Source organism: Marmota monax, unplaced genomic scaffold, assembly GCF_021218885.2.
Source record: "Marmota monax isolate L192 unplaced genomic scaffold, Marmota_monax_Labrador192_F-V1.1 WCK01_AAM20220418_F8-fsc00071, whole genome shotgun sequence".
Classification (NCBI taxonomy): Eukaryota; Metazoa; Chordata; class Mammalia; order Rodentia; family Sciuridae; genus Marmota; species Marmota monax.
This window is the reverse complement of record NW_026695217.1, coordinates 6,136,404-6,156,130: the sequence shown is the minus strand read 5'-3', so window position 1 is coordinate 6,156,130 and position 19,727 is coordinate 6,136,404. Positions and strand designations below refer to the sequence as shown.

Here is a 19,727-nt window from a genome sequence, read left to right as displayed (position 1 = left end):
TTTTGCATTGTACCCTTCCCCATAACAAGCCTGATTTGCATGATAAGTCCTTAAGTCCACCTAGTAAATTACTGAACCTGGGGGTGGTTTGGAGGAACCTTTAACATGCACCTAAGATATTTCTTAAAAGTTGAAATATAAAACCTCAGAAATCTTGGGTAAAAATAATAACAAATCAGTATAATTGCCAATTATGTTTGATAAGTTGGGTATTTTAAAGAAACAGCCTACCAGATAACTAAAATATTTAGGTTCTCTCTTACATATGCGCAGATTATTGTAAGAGTCACTTACAGCAGGATGGAAAACATTGATGGCTTGAACAGAAGCCTTTCCCTTCTGCTTGTACCCGAACACCAAGTCAATCCAGTGACAGATGTTTTGGGACACATGGTCAGACTCTAGAGCCTGCCGGTGGATGAGGATAAAAAGGCGAGGATCGTTACGTGCCCATGGGGGAAGGTTGACGTGATTAACCCGTTCACCATTCTGACGCACACCAAAATCAAAACCTAAACGAGAAGATTAATATCAATGTTTACTTCCCAAAGCATGCTTCACTCAACGCACAAAGCAGGTCTCAAGAGTCTTGGCCTCAGCGGATGAGTATTCCCAAGCTAGAAGCTCTGACCTTTGCAGTAAGAAACACGACTACTCGCTCACTTTCTGATTTACGGAGAGGGCTGTGTGCATAAATGCTGTCCGGATTAAATTTAAGATCTTTCAACTTGATCCATGTACCACTTTATACCCACATATTAGATGAAGAAAACGTAGAAAACCACTGCCCACAAATTCCAAATTCCCATTAATCAAATCTTCAAATGAGATAAGTTCTTAAACATCTGGTCAATTGTAAACTTGATTAAAAACAAACTAAAGCTTTAAATAAGCATTTTTGGGATTTTTGTATTAACATTTAAATGAATTTATTTAATGAATTATAATTATTTAAGAATATTTAGTAAATAGTATACTGTACTTTGAAAAACCCAACCAATATAAAGCACATGCAATCCTAGAATAAACTGAGAGTGCCTATTAATTTCATAGGTATCTGTTCTGATTTCATTTCTACAATGCATTGCTGTCCCAACAAAGTGATACCAGCACGTGGAATACCAAGATCCTTTTGTTACATGAATGAGATCATCTCTGTCTGTCTCAGTCTATTAGCCCCAAAAAATCCTTGGAAGTGTTTATTTAAAAAAAAAATCGTCCTAAAAGAAATACCTTTGAATAAAAATGTTTTTGTGCTACATTTTATGGACAGAAAAGCTAAACAACATAACAGACAAAAATTAAAAAGGACCTTTTGAAAACTGAGTAAGATCCCTATACAATCGAAGTGTTGTCTACTTCTTGATTGTAGATGAATACAGTAGAAAGATCTTTTTTCACCAGTTTTGAAAGTGTTTTGAAATGATACAATGTGAGGTATAAACTGAGGGCTTAAAATTACCATGGAGTGAGATGGGGGCTGTCTGAGGGCTCCCAGGCATTCTTGGAGCAGCCCAGGGCCAGTTTTGGAGGTCCTATCCCTGGCACCTGCAGAGCTCCAGGAGATCAGTGTACAGCTATTTTCATTATGGGGGAATGAAAACATTATCACACTCTCTCAGAAGTACAAGTTAGGAGTGATTTGCTGCTGGGGGCTGGAGCTGTGGCTCAGTGACAGAGCGCTTGCCTCACACATGTGAGGCTCTGGGTTTAATCCTCAGCATCACATGAAGATAAATAAACAAAATAAAGATATTGTGTCCGTATATAACTAAAATATTTTTTAAAAAAAGAAATGATTTGCCTCTGTACCTTCACGGTTGACTAAGAACTCAGGAAGATAGAAAAACTCTGGGATAAGCTCCTTCACATCAGTCATGGATTCAAAAGATGAGAGGCGCCAAGTTGTATTTGTAGAATGAAAAGTTCTGTCTGGAATGTCAAAACTTTGATCTACAAAGAAATACAAATAATATAGTTGAGACACAGAGACTTAATTTCATTTGAAGCCTGTCATAACTTTTGCTACTTCAAAAAGATCAAAATAATGTTCATTTTGTTTGTTCATAGTTTAAGAGAGAATTTATATCCTTGAAAATAAGTATTTCCATATATAATTTGAGACCAGTTCCATTATTTTTCATAATGTACATAACTAATAAGTTTATATCATTTGCTGCTTAATTGATTACTATCATTTACCCAAGTATAATAAAAGTTCCATAAAAGCAGGAGCCTGGCTGTCACTCACACTAGTACATAATGGATACACAATAATTTCTTTACTGAGTGAATGAATTATAAAGAAGGAAAACAAGGGATTTTGAACATTTTTCAACATTTTTGTTGTCCATTTATATTTCTCTTTTGAGAAGTGTTTAGTTCTTTTGCTCATTCATTAATTGTGTTATTTTTTATTTTACTTTTTGCAATGCAGGGGATTGAACCCAGGTAGAGTGCATGAGAGGCAGGCACTCTACCAACTGAGCTATTTCCCCAGCCTCAGGGGAAATTATTTATTTTGTTTTTGGTGTTCAGCCTTTTGAGTTCTTTATATATTCTGGATATTAATGCCCTGTTGGAGGAACAGCTGATAAAGATCTTCCATTTTATGGGTTCTCTCTTCATGCTCTTGTTTCTTTGCTATGCAGAAGCTTTTTAAATTGATGCCACCTCAAATACTGATTCTTGGTTTCATTTCTTGTGTTTTATGCCTGCACTAATATGTTGGAGTGTTGAGCCTATATTTTCTTCTAGCAGTTATAGAGTTTCTGTCCTAATTCTAAGGTCTTTGATTCACTTTGAGTTGACTTTTGTGCAGGGTGAAAGATAGGGATATAGTTCTATTCTTCTACATATGGACATCCAGCTTTCCTAGCACCATTTATTTAAAAGGCTGTCTTTCCTCTAACATATGTTTTTGGTACCTTTGTCAATTATCAGATGACTGTATCTATGTGAATTTGTCTCTTGTCTTCTATTCTATTCCCTTTGTCTTCCTGTCTGCTTTGATGCCAATACCATGCTGTTTTTGTTACTAGAGCTCCAAAGTAATAATTTGAGATTTGGTATTGAGATGCTTCTGGCATCATTTTTGTTGCTTAAGATTGCTTTGGCTATTCTGGGTCTTTTATTCTACCAAATTAATTTTAGGACTGGTTTTTTTTTTCTCCAGTTCTGTGAAGAATGTCATTGGTATTTTTATGGGAATTACACTGAATTAATATAAAGCTTTTGGATGGCCAACAAATACATGGAAAAAATGTTCAATATTCCTAGAAATTAGAGAAATGAAAATCAAAATTACATTGAGATTTCATTTCACTCCAGTTAGAATGGCAATCATCAAGAACACAAATAATAATAAATGCCGGCAAGAATGTGGGAAAGAAGGTACCCATACATTGTTGATGGGACTGCAAATTAGTACAGCTACTTTGGAAAGCAGTATGGAGTTTCCTCAAAAGACTAGGAATGAACCACCATATGATCCAGCTATGCCATTCCTTGGTATTTATCCTAAAGTGCTGAAATCAGCATACCATAGTATATGGGCATATTAATAATGTGTATAGCAGTGTAACTGCTATAAACCCAGCTCAGGTGCCTAGTAACAGATGAATGGATAAACAAAATGTGGTATACATACACAGTGGAGTTTTATTCAGCTACAAAGAAGAATGAAATTATGGCATTTGCTGGTGATTTAAAATAATATTGAAAAATCTTTAAAAATGAACTGCATACACTATAAAATAAGGGAACATTTTATGGTTTGTAAAATACATCTCAATTTTTAAAAAGTGAACTGCAGGTTTTTAAGCAGACATGTTTAAATTGAAACTAAAAATTGAGACAATAGCAAGATGATTTCATGTACTACAGCTCTTTTGAGGAAGATTTTGGTGAAGGAATAAATAGAATTCCTGTGGTGTCATTAGTCTCAATAAGTTCTCAAGAAGTCAGAAAAAACAAAAGATTTATTTGTTCTGATGACCCAACAGACTTTCTGTGCAGTTATAAAACACATCCTTACCTTGATAAGCTAAGAACATTTTGGTGAAAGGCGGCATCCTGACCAGGAAGTGGAGCACAGTGCCACTGTTGGAGTAGTGGGAGCCGTAGTGGTAGGGCTGCACCGGGGGCATGGGGTCATCGTCCCTGGCTCCTTTGCGGTACTCTTCCTCCAGATACTGAAAGCAACAAAGCCCCAGAAGACTAATGATCATGGGCTCCAGGCAATACTGGGAAAGTGCTGCTTCCCCTTTCATCCTTCCCTGCCACCCCTTTCATGCTCTTCTCTCCTGACCAGAGACTTCAACCGCCTAGAGAGTCTAGGAGTCTGTCCAGAGCCCTGTGAGCCTGACCACCTGAGCTCACCCGGCATCGTACCTATGTGCTCGTAATTACTCAGAAAACCCACCTGCCCTGCATCCTCCCTCCATCACACCAGCTCCCAACATCTAAGTGGATCAAGCACCCAAGGAACAGGAGCTGCTCCCATCTCTAGAGAGGCCTGCATTTGAATAGCATTTCACCTTGTCCATAGAGAATGTTTCTCCAGAAGGGGAAATGCAATAGAAATGCAGACATCACCCATTATTATAGTTACTATAATACTGCATGGCTGCTCTGCAGTGTGTTACACAGAGGTGGAAAAGAACATGGTGATCTTTTATGACTCCTGTATTCCCATCATGAAGGAGGAAGTTCAATCAAACATCTGTTCACATCACTGTGTACATCTCCCCTCGGTTCTGCCTGGCTCCACAAAGCCAGGTGTACTGGATCTTTGAGTCCCTTTCAGACTCCTATAGATAGCCCCACTTTCAAGTGCAAAATCAAACTGTGACAGTCACAGGTTCTTAGAGGAATGTTTTGGGAACTGTGATATAAAATAATGCGTGAATATGAGAAAACTGTTTTAGCTGCTTTTATCTTGACACTGTTGTGAAGAACATAATTGTGGCAAGTGAGCTTTTTGCATTTCCAACAGAATTCCAATAATACTAATATCACAGAAAAAGGTAATTAATTCATTTTTACTTTTAAAATTGAAAATCTGGTAAATTTCTGTTTTGATAAACCAATGCATACTTTTTAATTACTAATAAGGTTTATTATATACAATCAATACTTTAATATTGATATGTAAATTACACTGGGGGATATAAATAACAGGTCCCTGGAAAGCTTTATGATTTTTATAAGAAATACAATTATGTATTTGAATAACAATGGATTATTAGCTTTCAATTTATGCCAAAATAAAGGTATTCTTTTTCTTAATTCTCTTGAGTTCTCAGAAAATTAATTTCATATAATGATTTCTAGTTGTCAATTAAAGTACAAGGAAATGAAAAGAAAAAGCAATACTATAAATTTAAAATTAGATAATCACAAGTCTATAAACAAAACTCCATTTTTCATTTATCATAGTAAGAACAGAAGCTAAAGCTACCTTGTATGTGTCCACATAGCGATCTTCTTTTTCTTTGTACTGCACAGCTATAGGCTTAGAGAGATTTCTACAAAGAAAAGGATAATGGGAAAAGTCTGAAACAACTCAATACTGCCAGGACTAAGCTGTGTTTCATTCTGGGAGTAAACAAGGGATCCACAAAATGCTTGGCCCTTATTTTATGCTTACACGTGTTGCTTTGCAACCAACAGTCACCACTTAAAACTATGGCTGTTTAAACAACTAAGAGAATTCTTCATCAAGTCTGTAATGTTTTAGAATTCCTAACTCATGTGTAACCTCAACAAGAAGAGCTACTCCCCCTCCTTCCTCAGCCTCCCCAAGTCATAACTGTTGCTGCCCATGGCAGCTGGTTTTGTCAATCCCTGAAAGTTCTTGTTCCATTTTCCAGACTCTACATGAGTCAGGCAGAATAAAGGGATGTTTGGACAGAAATTATGATCATGAGGGGAGGCTATGTAATTATGAGCCTAGTTAGTAAAAATTGAATATATGATACATGCTTAAAATTACCAAGTTGAGATTTGGAATGAGTACTGCAATAAATATGCAATCTAATCAGGAGTTGAGGGATGCACTGAGCACAGTGAGGGTATGCGTGCACACATGTGACTGTGCAGTGTGGGTGTTCCCCCTGGCTGGATACCATATGCTGCCATTCTTGGAAGCGAGAGAATGCCAGGACCATGTCCTCACTTTTCCATGCTTTAGAATCCAGTGGCATCCTGTGTGGCCCTTGAAACAGTCAGAGAAACAACTCTGATGAGGAGGGACAGGCTGTTCTGGCTGGGGGCCATCTGGTCTGACACAGGGATGGGATAACTGGGGTTTCATCATCTGGTACTGTAACGAGGTCAGCAGCAAGACAAACCTCAAGTTCAGTAGGTCAAACCAGTTCTGCTTACGAGATACAGAAACAGCCATTTTTTTTTTTTGGATAAGTTATTATTTCCTAGGGATATGAAACTTAGAAATATTAAATGTTAATTCTGTTAAGGCTTTTCTATTAAAAAACTTGGTCAAAAGTAAGAACAGTTTTATAGAATAGATATGATTTCACATCCCAAAATCAGAGAAAATCTTGTTTAAGATCCTGGCATGTGGGGCTGGGGCTATATATAGCTCAGCAGTAGAGTGCTTGCCTAGCACATGTGAGGCCTGGGTTTGATCCTCAGCATCACATACAAATGAATAAATAGAATAAAGGTTTTTTAACAAAAAGATCCTGGTATGTAATTTATATTAATTGTTGTGACTGACAAATCAGAAATTATCATTGAGTAAACAGAATAAACTAAAAATCAGTTGCAATACTACTACTTACAGGTAATTATTTTCATATATACTTGCTCAGATTTTTTTTGTTGATCTATATACATATTTACTGCTTTTTAAAGTAAAAAAATTCAATGCTGATAATATAATATTTTATATATATATAGTATTGGGGAACCCTGGGGAACTCCAAGCTAACATCCTAGCCCTTCTGAATTTTGAGACACAGTCTCAGTAAGTTGCTTAGGGCCTTGCTAAGTTGCTAAGTCTGGCTTCCAACTTGCAATCCTCCTGCCTCAGCATCCTGGGTCACTGGGATTACATGTGTGTGCCATTATGACTGGCTATGGTATTATTTTAATAGCTATAACATGTAACAATCGAATTAAACCTAGTGTTGGGCATTTAGTTTTCTTTCTAAATTTTAGCTACTTTGAAAAAATGATCTGAGGACTATACTTGTGGCTAAATCTTTGCAAGCAGAACCAGATGCCAAAAAATGCAATGATCCAGGCAAATGTGGTTCCTAGGTTCATGAAACCTATGGCTAGTGGGACTCTTTGTGGTAGAGCCCCTATCCTTCAGTATTTTCTAAGAAAAAATTCCTAGAAGTTAAATTGCTATACAGAATATGCACATTTTAAGAGTTCTCTGGATAGATATTGTCAAACTGCCTTTTAGAAAGAGCATATTTCTTCATACCAGAAATGTATAAAATGTTTAAATGTCACTGCAGTGTATAAAAACGCCATTTGCTCTTTTTAAAATTGACATTGTGTTAAAATGAACCCAATTTCTTGAGAACTGCCTGAGTCAGGCCCTCCCCCTTTTTTCTGGCAGTTATAATTAAGATAGGTTAATATACCAAGTGAAATATTTGGAATAAAATTTTCCTTAAATTACACAAGAGAAAAAAATTTCAAGCTAAATAAACAAAGTATTCTCTCATGAACTAGGCCTATTTTGGTTACTATAAAATACAGTTCATTTAGGAAAAGCAGAAAAATGCTGAATTCTTGTCCTTTAATTTTCAAATTTCAAACTAAGAAATTGATGCTCTATTAATCACCAATGGACCAATGAGGTTTATTTTGTTTTGTCTTGTTTTCCTTTTAAAAGATATAAAAGATATAATAAAATTAAATATTCCTAATACGAAGATCTGGAATCTGAAATGCTCTAAAATTTAAGACATTTTAAGCACCATACTAAAAAATCAGATTTGGAGCATTTCAGATTTTTGGATTAGGGATGCTCAACTGGTAAAGGCTATGCAAATCCTAAAGATGTCAAACACTTCTAGACTTTAGCATTTCAGCTAAAGATACTTAATCTGGGTAGTTAGAAACTTAACCTATGTTTTCATTTCAATGTATTTTTTTTTATTGGTTGCTCAAAACATTACAATAATCTTGACATACCATATTGCATACATTTGATTCAAGTGGGGTATGAATTCTTATTTTTACCATGTGTACATATTGCAGGATCACATTGGTTATACATCCATGTTTATACATACTGCCATACTAGTGTCTGCTCAATGAATTTTAATTGCTTGCAGTCGTTCTTTCTGATTCTTAGACTGTCCTATCTTTGATAATGAGAGCCACTTCAGTTTGCTTCTGTGCCCTTTGACAATACAATATTAGTTTTTTTAATTCTCTGGCACAACAAAATATCATAGGTTTATCTTGTACATTTTCTTCTAATTTATGAGAAATGAGAGAATAGGAAATCACCATTTTGCCATCCCTAGATTATAAAGATTTTGTAACTCATAATTGTTGAATTGGGGTGATAAGAATATGGGGTTTTATTATATAGCCATTTTATATTTGTGCCTGTTTGAATTTTTTTAATAAAAAAAAATCTTAGTGACATAAATACCATGTTTGGATGAAATAAAAAGGGGATGATACTTTTACTCACCTATAGATAGAGGGGTCACTGAGGTCGAGGGTCTCACTAATATAGTCAGCAAGTATAAATGGGAACACTGGGTACTGCATGAGATCATTGAAGGATCGGCCAGCATGTTTGTTTAAGTGAGTCAAATATTCAAAATTGGTAATTTGTCCAGTATACCACAGGTTTGTCAGAGCAGTAATGTTGCCATATTCCAGAAGGTTTGGTAGGTTATTTGTGAGTATACTGTGGTACACATCATCGCGAACCTAAAAGGGAAGGATTAAAAAAAAAAGACCCAGATATTGTTTAGGCTATTGACACCCTTTCCCCACAAAGAACCATGACATTAAAAACATGCTACCAATCCCAAGTCCTCCAAGAAAAAAAGTTTTCTTCAATAAAATGAACTGGTGGAACACTGAGATTCAGAGTAGGTCTTCCTCCAGAGGCAGGGCTCTTAGCCATTATGCTTTGCTGCTAGAAAAATCTCCTAATAATTATCTGTTAATAACTTCTAAGGAAAACCTGTGCAGGAAAGTGCCCTACATAAAGATACTGAAATGTCAATAAGAAAAAAGATTTTCCTTTTGGATAAACATGACATGGTGTATTAGGAAGGGCAAGGCTCTGCACTGGATTCTTGAGCCAGTTTAGAGTCTGTGATTCTGCTTAGACTTGGTGCTGAGTTATATCTGTAATGTGGAGTGAAAATACTTCTCTCTTAAAAATCAAGTGGAATATCTTAGGTAAATGGGATTTCCAGTACTGAATGAAAACAAATATGAACTCTTTTTTGTAGAGATTCACAAAAGTTCTGTCACAGTAAAAGAGTATTATGATTCTTCTAAACCAGTTAAATGATAGTTTGTAATGCATGGGAGGAAAAAACCCAGAAAACCAAGGTTTTGCTGACAACATGCAAAATACTCATGGTAAATGCTCAGGCATAGGAAGAAGAGACACAAGGCGGGAGAGTGAGAGATAGAACTAAAAGAAAGTGACAACAATGAGAAGCTGTGGCTGTAGTTTTGGAACAGGCAGAACCAGAGTTTAATAACCCAAACTTGTAGCTTAAATCTGAAGCTTGGGCTGGGCTGGGGCCTAGTGGCAGAGCACTTGCCTCACATGTGTGAGGCAGTGGGTTGGATTCTTAGCACCACATATAAATAAATGAATAAAATAAAGGTCCATCAACAACTAAAACAAATAAAAAAAATCTAAAGCTTGCCAAGTCACCATGGATGGAACAGAGAGGTGAGGGAGAGAATGGTGGAAGATGAGGTCAGAGAGGTAACAAAGTACACATTATTCAGGGCTTCTTTAGGCTACTGTAAGGGCTGAGTGACATGGGAAGTAACTGGAGGGTTTCGAGCAGAACAACAGCATGACCCAACACACTCCAGCTGTTGTGTCAAGAGCAGTCTAGAGTGGAGTGTGTATGGAAATGGGGAGACCAGTTAAGAGGCAGAGAAGATAGAGGCTTAGACCAGGATGGTACCAGAGGAAGAAAATTCTGGATGTATTAAGAATAGACATGGAGATGAAAGAACTGTAAGCCTAGGATAATCTCAAGGATTTTGGCCTGGATGTCACAGAGATGGTTGCCAAATATTCAGATGGGGAAAGCTAGGAGGCAGTGGTGGAGCAGGGACTTTAGAGGTTCATTTTGCTACATGTTTCATTTAAGATGCCAATCAGTAACTTCCATATGGAGAGGCCAAGCTGGGAGTTAACATGTGAGTGTGTCACTTATGTGTTGAAGATAAAGTTGTAAGGTACTAAGGTACTGAGAATAAGTTGTAGATCATCAGGATGCAGAGGGCATTTTAAAGCCATAGATTGGAGGAAAAGAGAAGAGGCCTGAAGAATGAGTCCTGAGACACTCCAGGAAGGATCTTCAAATAAGACTGAGTAGAAATGGCTGGTGAAGGAAAAGAAGAATCAAGAGGAAGTGGTGGCCCAGAAGCCCAGAGAAGGTTTTCATTAAGAAGAACAGACCAATTACCTGCATCAATCACTGCGGACAGCCCAGTAAGATGAGGACCAGGAAAAACAAGCATAGGGTTTAGCAGCATGTTGGCCCTAGTGGCCCTGACCATAGTGGAGAGAAGGAAGCGACTACAGCATTTCTGCAAGGGAGGACTGGAGGACAGGTGCCCCAAGTGCCCCAGGGGGTTCTCTATAAGGAAAGCAGAGAAACAGTAGCTGAAGGACGTGGGTCAAGAGAAGGCTTATCCAAGATGGGACAACTGCAGCACTGAGAAAGCTGAAGTACTTCTTTCAGTCATTTTGGGGAATCCAAATTTAATGCAATTTTGGAGGTCAAAAAGAATGCTCATACAACCAAGGGTTTACTTTAACTAGGACTAAGAAATAAGACAAAAAAAAATAGGGGGCTTTCAGAACAGTGAGCTGAAGGTTAAATAAACTTTCACATAATCATTATGAATAGAGATATTGGTCTTGGGATCACTTAAACAGTATAAATCTATTTATAAAGTTGGATTTACCTTGGTGTTATCGAATGCTAGCAGAAGTGTCCTGCCATTTGTTAAAAAGATTTCTACAGCATTATCTCTCAGTTGCCACCAACGCTTGTGAACTTCTTTAATTTCCTCATATGTCCAGGAAAATGATGCTGGTTCCAACTCTCCCTGCAGGCTCTAAGACAAAAGAAATAGAAGTGTTTGCTTTACATGAAATATAAATCAGAATTTTAATTAAAAAATTTTAAAAATATCAACATGAAATAAAAAATCCTTCTTTTGTGGCAAAATGAAAGATAAGATGAATACTCTCCCACTATAAATGCTAGATAAAACTTAGGAATAAAAAAAATTTAAGACTTCTTTTTAGGTCAGTTTTAAACTTAAAAAAAAAAAACAACAACAAAAAAACTGAGCAAGTGAGTTCCCATGTGCCCCCTCCCCTAACACCACAGCTGCTTGCACTCAGTTTTTCAGCTATTAATATCTTACATTGCATGTGGAATACTCATTATAATTAATGAACTAGTATTGATTCTTATTTTTACCTGAAGTCTTCAGTTTATATGAGGCTTCATTCTTGGTATACATTCTTGTAATTGGCAAATGTAAAGTGAGATATTGAGAACAATTCACCATTAAAGAAACATTCAGAACAGTTTCACTGCCCTAAAACCCTTCTGGCTTGATCTATTCATCCCACCTAACACTGGCTACCACTGAGCTCTTCCCTGTTTCACTTTTTGGAGAATGTCATATAGTTAGAACCATAACTATGTAGTCTTTTCAGGTTAACTTTTTTTGCTAAGCAAATCTTTTAAATGCATAGCTGAGCCTAAAAGAAAAGAAGGCAAGTGAAATCCCCAGAGGGGGGGAAAAAAGAGCAGAAGTCACACTTTGGCTGCCTGGTTACGTGTGTGTTTGCAGGTATACACATGTATGCACAAATCCTGGTTCCAGAAATGAAATGAATGAACATCTATCACATACAAAAGATGAGGCCTGTGTTTTCTGGAATCAGAGTGTTGAACAGAGACTCTTTCAGAAAGCTAAAATCCATGACCAGACACATTCCCAGCAAAAGTACAGACGAAACCAGTGTGCCTGTCAATAAAGAATACCAGGAAGTGTCCCTCCTTGGTCTGAGCTGTGTGGAGAACAGAAGGAGGCTTCTGAGAATTCAGACGCCATGCCCACACATGGGTCTGAGTCAAGTAGCCTGTCTGAGTGGCCTGGAGACCTCCAAGCTGTGAGACGAAGCTCCCGTGCTCAGAGCCATCCTACAAAGGCAAACCAGGGTCTCTGGAGGAACACTGCTGTGACTAGTGTGGCACTCTCGAAGATCAACACCCACCAGAGCCAGGGACCCTTCCCACTTGCCTGGGGGAGACTGAAAAAGTGACCCCTGGAAGGCCCTAATCCTAGCCTGCTCAGACAATCCCCCACATTCTGGAATTAGAGGTGGGGCCATGGGTCCTACACATCATACCATTACTGTCTCCTTCCAAAGTATAAAACCAAGAAAAACTGAAACAATGTGAGTATAATAGTTTATAAATTAAAACTGAATACATGAATTGTTACTCAATGCTTGTAATAGAGAAATCACGAAAAATGTTTGTAATTAAAGTATAAGACTTTATATCCTCAAATAAAGTGCCTCCTAGTTTTCCCCCTATTAATTTTCACTTTTGGAAAACTATGTTTGTCTACTCCTTTTGTGTTGGCCAACAGGAAACTCAGAGTGAAATTTAGAATTCAATTGCAATTAATATTTTACACCAAGTTCTCTATTTTCAAAAGCATGTTTAAATTTTTAAAATTTGAATTGCTATATTCTGTGTTTTCCCTGGGTCCCAAATAATTTTTAGAATAGAGTCAATACATTATAAATAAAATAAAAAAATTTAATGAAAGCATAATATTCTCAAATTTAAATAAAATTCCTCTTTGTTTAGCTTCAATGTCAATTCAATTCAACACACACAACTAAACATTCTTGTGCAAGGTACTTGTTAAGTGCTCTGCGTGAAATCAAACTGTACAAATGCTTAAATGCAAGATAGTAAATGTCATATAGGATGAAATAATACTATAAAAGCACAGAAGAAGGAAAGGTCCTTCAAGCTATCAAAAGGCAAAGGCATTTTTTAGAAGTCTTTAAAAGAAGGAAAATGTCATTTCTGGACACAGGAAAATGTGATCTCATATATCAACTATTAAATTATTTGGCTGATAAAAAGATACAACTTGAAAAATAAGTATACTTTTACTAACTGGGACAAACCCTGAGTTAATTTCTATATAAATCAGGAAAGAGTGCCTCTCAATTTTGGGGACTACATTAAATATTTTCTTGACTTTTTCACATTATTGGTTTTATAATCAAATTTGATGTTTTCATGAATTAATTACATTAAAAATATAGTCATCATTAAACCATATGTAATCTTATTTAATAGCCTTAGAAATTCAAGGCTTTAGGATTTTTCTAAAACAAAAACTCTTATTTCTCTTATTATAGGAATCTCAAAAAATATTTTAATGGTATACAAAGTAATTCAAATGGATTAAAAAGACTTACTATAGGAAAATATGAATTAAGAGTTCTTTTTTTTTTCTTTGGTATTGGGAACTTCTGGGCACTTAAGCACTGTGCCACATCCCCAGCCCTTTTTTGTATTTTATTTAGAGGCAGGGTCTCACTGAGCTGCTTAGCTCCTTGCTTTTCACTGAGCTGTCTTTGAACTCATAATCCTCCTGCCTCGGCCTCCCGAGCTGCTGAGATTACAAGCATGTGCCACCGTGCCTGGCTTAAGAGTTCTTTTATTTATTTTCTAATTAAGATCAGTATTTCTAGAAGAATAAGCTACGTGAATATCAGGATGACTTAAGTTATTCAATTACACAAAATTTTTCTTTCTTTTTGAAGGCAAAGGTACTTCATAGTAAATTGGGAGTGGTGGGGAGTAGCTACTTGTGGCTAACCAAGGACACTGCTGAGACAGAATGGACATAAGCTGAAGTAAGAGGAGCACTTTAGAATATGACACATAATAGTAACTGCTGAGAGACAGAGGAGATGGCACAATCTTCTTTTTAAAATTATCTTTTAAAAATGTTTGTCATTCAGATTAATCTACACACGGAGTGACAATGGATAAGCCGTAATAGTTCTGCCTGCTCTCTCATAATGGATTATATATTTTTGAAATTTGTTTAGGCTTAATGTAAGTGAAAACTTAAGCCTCTACTCACCGAACTTTCAACTGTATCAGAAGCATTATCTTCCACAAAATACATTCCACATTTACCTGCAGAGTAAGAGTTTACAAACGTACACACACTGTTATCAGATATGATTAAAGCAGTACTTCTGGAGTCCTTGGGCTTGACTTTGAACTCTACATCTAGACATAGTTCCCAGCACTCAGTAAATATTTTTAAATGGTATCCATAAGATCTTGGGCAAGTTACTTAACCTCAATGTGTCTATTAACAAAAAGATGTGTATGTTGGGGAGGAGGCTGTAATTTATAGAATTATTGTGAAAATTAAATTAAAATATATAAAAATGCTTATCAGAAATGTCTGGCACTTAACACTACATAAATATTGGCTATTTATTATTATAATTATACTTTTTATATTACAAGCACATTGATTTGCTTTGTTTTGTCACACACTAATTGAAGTCGAGGGGTAAACCAAATTTTCTAGCAAAAGAGGATTAATAATAATCCTTAGTTGTTTTAACGATTGAAACATTCAATAGAGCAAAATAGCTCCCACTTTTTTCTGCTTCCTAGGCTGCCTGTTGCTAACACATACCATGTTTTAAAATGTTAGGAACTTCCCTGGGGCTCTGCTGCCAGCATGCTGGTCACCCTTGAGTACTGGGGGCCCATGCAGCAGTGGCATAGCTGGCTCTGAGAAGGATGGTATCTCCATCCATGGGATGGTGGGGCTCAGTCCCATCGAGCTCAGAGCTCCATCTTGGACCATGGAGGTTGCAGCTTTTTCAAATTTGAGTGTGCATTAGAGTCACAGAGAACTCATCCAAACACAGACTCCACCCTCCACAGAGTTTCTGATTCAGGAGTTCTGGGCTGGGGACCAAGAATGCATTTCTAGTAAGTTCCCATGTGATGATCCTGCTGCTGCTGATTTAGGACCAGCTTTGAGCACAGCTGGCTGACAGCATACATACGGGCTCTTTAAAGGAATAGAGACCAAGTATTTATAACTATTTCTTCATTTCTTGAGGGAAAAAAAATCCCCATCAAATTTAACTATAAAAGTATTTATGAGCTAACAATCTTGGCCTTTCTCTCGGAAGCACAAGAAAGAATATAAATTATGAAAAATATCAAGGTATATAATATATATGTCTTATGTATAAGTGTATCTGTTAAAATAGTAGAAATATAAGTATACCAATATATTTTTATTTTAAAAGTCTAAATTGGTATATTGTAAAAGGAATGATTAGATTAAAAATGTGCACATATAAAGATATCAGATTAATTAAAATTAAAATTTTAATTATGTGTTTTCAGAAACCAAATGTCATCTCCCTCCCTCTACCTTCTTCCCTTCCTCCCCTCCTTCTTTCTTTCTAGTTCTGGAGGTTGAGCCCAGAGGTGCTCTACCACTGAGGCACACCCCCAGCCTTTGGATTTTTTATTTTGAAACAGGACCTCACTAAGTTACCCAGCCTGGCCTATACTTGTGACCCTACCTACTACCTTAGCATCCTGAGTGTATGTGCTGCTGTGCCTGGGCAAGATGTAATTTCTTATAATTTATAAGTCATAAGCTTTATAGTAGTCTCTCCTTATCAGTGGTTTTGCTTTTGATGGTTGCCATTACCCACAGTAAACCATGGTCCAAAAATATTAAGTGGAAAATTCCAGAAATAAGTCATTAAGTCATAAATTTTAAATTACATGTTATTCTGAGCAGCATGATAAAACCTTGTCCTGCTCCATTTTGCCTGAAACATGAATCTGCCCTCTGTCCGGTGCAGCCATGCTATATATGCTACCTGTCCATTAGTCACTTAGTAGCCATCCCAGTTATCAGATCGACACTTGTGGTGTTATAGTGCATTCAAATAACACTTATTCAGCTTCATAGTGGCCCCCAAGCAAAAGAATGGTGATGTTGGAAATTCAGATGTGCCAAAGAGAAGCCACAAGTGTTTCCTTTCAGGTGAAAAAATGAAAGTACAATAAAATATTCTGAGTTATTTTGAGTTATTCATGTAACTTTTATTATTAAATATTATTATCATTGCTCTATTTTATTATTAGTTACTGTTGTTAATCTTTAATGTGCCTAATTCACAAAGTTTTATCACAGGTGTATAGGGAAAAAAAGTATATAGGGGAAAAAAAAAGGATACACTGGGTTTAGTATGCTCTATGGTTTTAGGCACACACTCAGGGTCTAAGATGTATCTCCTGCAGATGATGGGAAACTATTGTCTATATAATGTCATAGCCATGTGGTATTAGAGAAAATTTATCTGATATAATGTAAATGTGTCAAAACACTTCAAATTATCTAAGGATAAATTGTGTATAAAATTCTTCAAAATTGACTTACCTAACAACAATTCACCAGCTGTCTCTCTAGATGGTGCAACGCTGATACACCTTCGATTTACTCTGGCAAAACATATTTAAAATCACTGTGATTAAATGTTTTGACCACTTTTAGAGTGTAAGTTTTATCTAGTGGAAGATTTCAGCAAAGTGAACTAGTGTTTCAATAGCATGAGGTATCTTGTCAAAACCCACAGGACAATACTATGCCATTTCTTAACATTCCAGTGGAGGAGGAAAAGACTGAACCCTTTAGAAATGCTTATAATCCCTGTATATACAATATAAGGGTTTGGCTATGTAAAATAGACTTCAATGTCTCAGATCTTCAGTAAATAAATAGATATTGTTTGATACCACTGATACTTCAATACATAAAGAAAACCTAGTATACTAGGGGATTATGGAGTCAGAACTAAGTTCTCTATTCTTTTGTCAAGTCACTTATTTTTTTGAGGCTTAGTTTTTTATATATAAACTGGGCATGAAAATAATAGCAATCCCAGCAACTGTAGTGATAATACTATCAATAGTTAATATATACTGACAAACATAACACTAAATGCTATGAAAATTTGAGTATGATTATTTCCCTTCTTTAATAGGTAAGGAAACTGAGGGAGAAAGGCTAATAAGTAACTTGCCCAAGATCAGATCACTAGGAAGAATTGGTTCTGGAATTTGAATCTTTAATTGCTACAATATATTGCCTGTTGATGAGATCACCAGCAGCTCTATCTACTCTATAAAGAGCTATAAAAAAAAGTCAACTACAAAAATATAAGTATGCTAACAAAGGTCAGACACAGTATGACAACTGAGATGTAATAGACTGTGCTATCAGTAATGCCATTTGGAATTTGGCTATCCAACCATGTCCTGTTTTGAGCCTCTCTTGTTTAGGACTTTTCTTAAAACCACAGCATTATATAAAATGAATACTACAGCAATGCTACAAAAAACCATACATTCACAAGAAAGTGAATGTCTGTGGATTCAAATTTACCTTATAGATTCACTTGCAGCTTTGTCTTTGACAGTAGAAGAGAAAGAGGAATGAGTTTTGTCTTCAAACAGGTAAGAGAGTGGTGGTTTGGCCACATCTATTGGGGAAGACATACATATTATCTAATGACCAGTTATCTGCCTTATTAATGTGCTGAGGAAGAAGCCACTATTACCTTCTGATTTTTGTCTATCTCTCAGTAGATACTTATTTGGAATAGTTAAGTAACATCTCTGCAAACGTCTCCTCTCTCGGTTTGGCCCTTCTGTGGGATCCAACTGCCATGAGGTTGGATAGTAGATGGGGTCATACCAGACAGCTCTGAAAGTGAAAAAAAGGAACATTTTAATTGGCCACCCAATTAAAGTCATTGAAGTCTATTTTACATAGTCTATTTCTAACAGCCTTAAAAATCATGATAGAAATTGAGTAAATAAAAATCGCAATGGATCTATTAAATTAAAAAAAAAAAAACAGGCTAGGGATTGCATATACATAGAACAAAAGGATAATATAAAAAATGTGTATCCTTCTGCTCCTGAGTTCCAGTTTCTGAGCACCCTTCTGGAGCAAGCTCTGCTTCTAGTTTCTTGTGTCTACTCAATTTTTATAAAGGACATATCACCCCTACTATGAAAACTTTAGCAACATAATATAATACATTAGATTTTATATGGTTAACTAATGAAAAAAACTTTTTTCCAAATTAACTTTTTACATTTCCCATTGTGTCTATTACCTAATATAAAAATTAGCTTTTTTGTGATATGTATCACTTACAAAATGTTTTAAAATAAATTTATATTTTAGCTGACAAGAATATTAAATATTAAATATATTTTCAGAAATAAATAAGAGGGCTGGGGTTGTGACTCAGCGGTAGAGCCTAGCACATGTGAGGCCCTGGGTTTGAGCCTCAGCACCATATAAAAAACAAACAAACAAATAAATAAAATAAAAATGTTATGTCCATAGAATAGTGGTGAGAGGAGGGAAGATGGCGGCGAGGGGAGTGCATTACCCCCGTGTGCTGCTTCACTGTGTGGGAGTATGACAAGTCAGGACGGCTAAAGGATATCTTGTTAGGAATTTCCAGCAATAGTGGGGTGCGCCGGAACCTGGAGGAAGGATTTCCATCGCATGAGGATCGGCTACGGGGACTCAAACGCGAGAGGTTTGTCGCACGGAGGGTAACACTGCTTATTCAGCAAATCGCCCCGCGGCTAGAGTCTGCAAGGCGCGCTGGGATAGAGACGCAGGGTTACAGCGCTGCAGTTTCTGCCAGACGCGCAAGCACCGCACTCAGGGCTGAATTCTGGGTTCGAGACGGGGAAGGAAGCGGTCCATCTCGGTTCTCCACACCGGTCAGACCACAGAGGAGGCCAGCAGCCACCATGTTGGTAAACTGACGTCACCACACCTGTTTTTGACTGACCGCAGCTCATTCAGCCATAGAACAGGTAATTTCAGGCTGCAATTCGCCTGCGGCTTGCAGACAGATTGCTAGGGTTCAGCGCCTGGGGGCTTCTTAAAATCTGATCTTATCGGAGTGAACACGGAGCGCGGGGCGGCCGAGTCCCGGCTCCCGGAACCGTCCCGGAACCGCCCTGGCTCCGGGCTGCGGAGCCTGCGGAGGCTGCTTCTTGGACCCTGCTAATATCAGAGCAAACACGAAACACCAAGAAGCCGAATTCCAGCTCCCGGAACTGAGCCCGCGGGGACTGCTTCTTGGAGCTTACACTTATAGGAGCTTACACCGAGCACAGAGCTGCCGAGTTCCGGCTCCCGGAACCGTCCCGGAACCGCCCTGGCTCAGGGCTGCGGAGCCCGCGGAGGCTGCTTCTTGGACCCTGCTACTATCAGAGCATACACCAAACACTAAGCGGCCGAATTCCGGCTCCCGGAACTGAGCCCGCGGGGGCTGCTTCTTGGAGCCTACACTTATAGGAGCTTACACC

At 37.3% G+C, this 19,727-nt stretch overlaps 1 protein-coding gene across 6 annotated transcripts in view; it reads right to left on the bottom strand.

Annotated features, from left to right (window-relative positions):
* Lyst (lysosomal trafficking regulator) overlaps nucleotides 1–19,727 on the bottom strand; it is a 161,463-nt gene that overhangs the window by 31,997 nt on the left and 109,739 nt on the right. For all 6 annotated transcript variants that reach the window (XM_046432009.2, XM_046432008.2, XM_046432010.2 and 3 more), the window contains 10 exons: nucleotides 17,945–18,090; nucleotides 17,770–17,866; nucleotides 16,765–16,826; nucleotides 14,413–14,468; nucleotides 11,179–11,331; nucleotides 8,690–8,934; nucleotides 5,462–5,528; nucleotides 4,037–4,193; nucleotides 1,813–1,953; nucleotides 295–512 (listed from right to left, as the gene is read on the bottom strand). In XM_046432009.2, coding sequence (XP_046287965.1) covers nucleotides 295–512; nucleotides 1,813–1,953; nucleotides 4,037–4,193; nucleotides 5,462–5,528; nucleotides 8,690–8,934; nucleotides 11,179–11,331; nucleotides 14,413–14,468; nucleotides 16,765–16,826; nucleotides 17,770–17,866; nucleotides 17,945–18,090 — 1,342 coding nt within the window. The remainder of the gene's footprint in view (nucleotides 1–294; nucleotides 513–1,812; nucleotides 1,954–4,036; nucleotides 4,194–5,461; nucleotides 5,529–8,689; nucleotides 8,935–11,178; nucleotides 11,332–14,412; nucleotides 14,469–16,764; nucleotides 16,827–17,769; nucleotides 17,867–17,944; nucleotides 18,091–19,727) is intronic.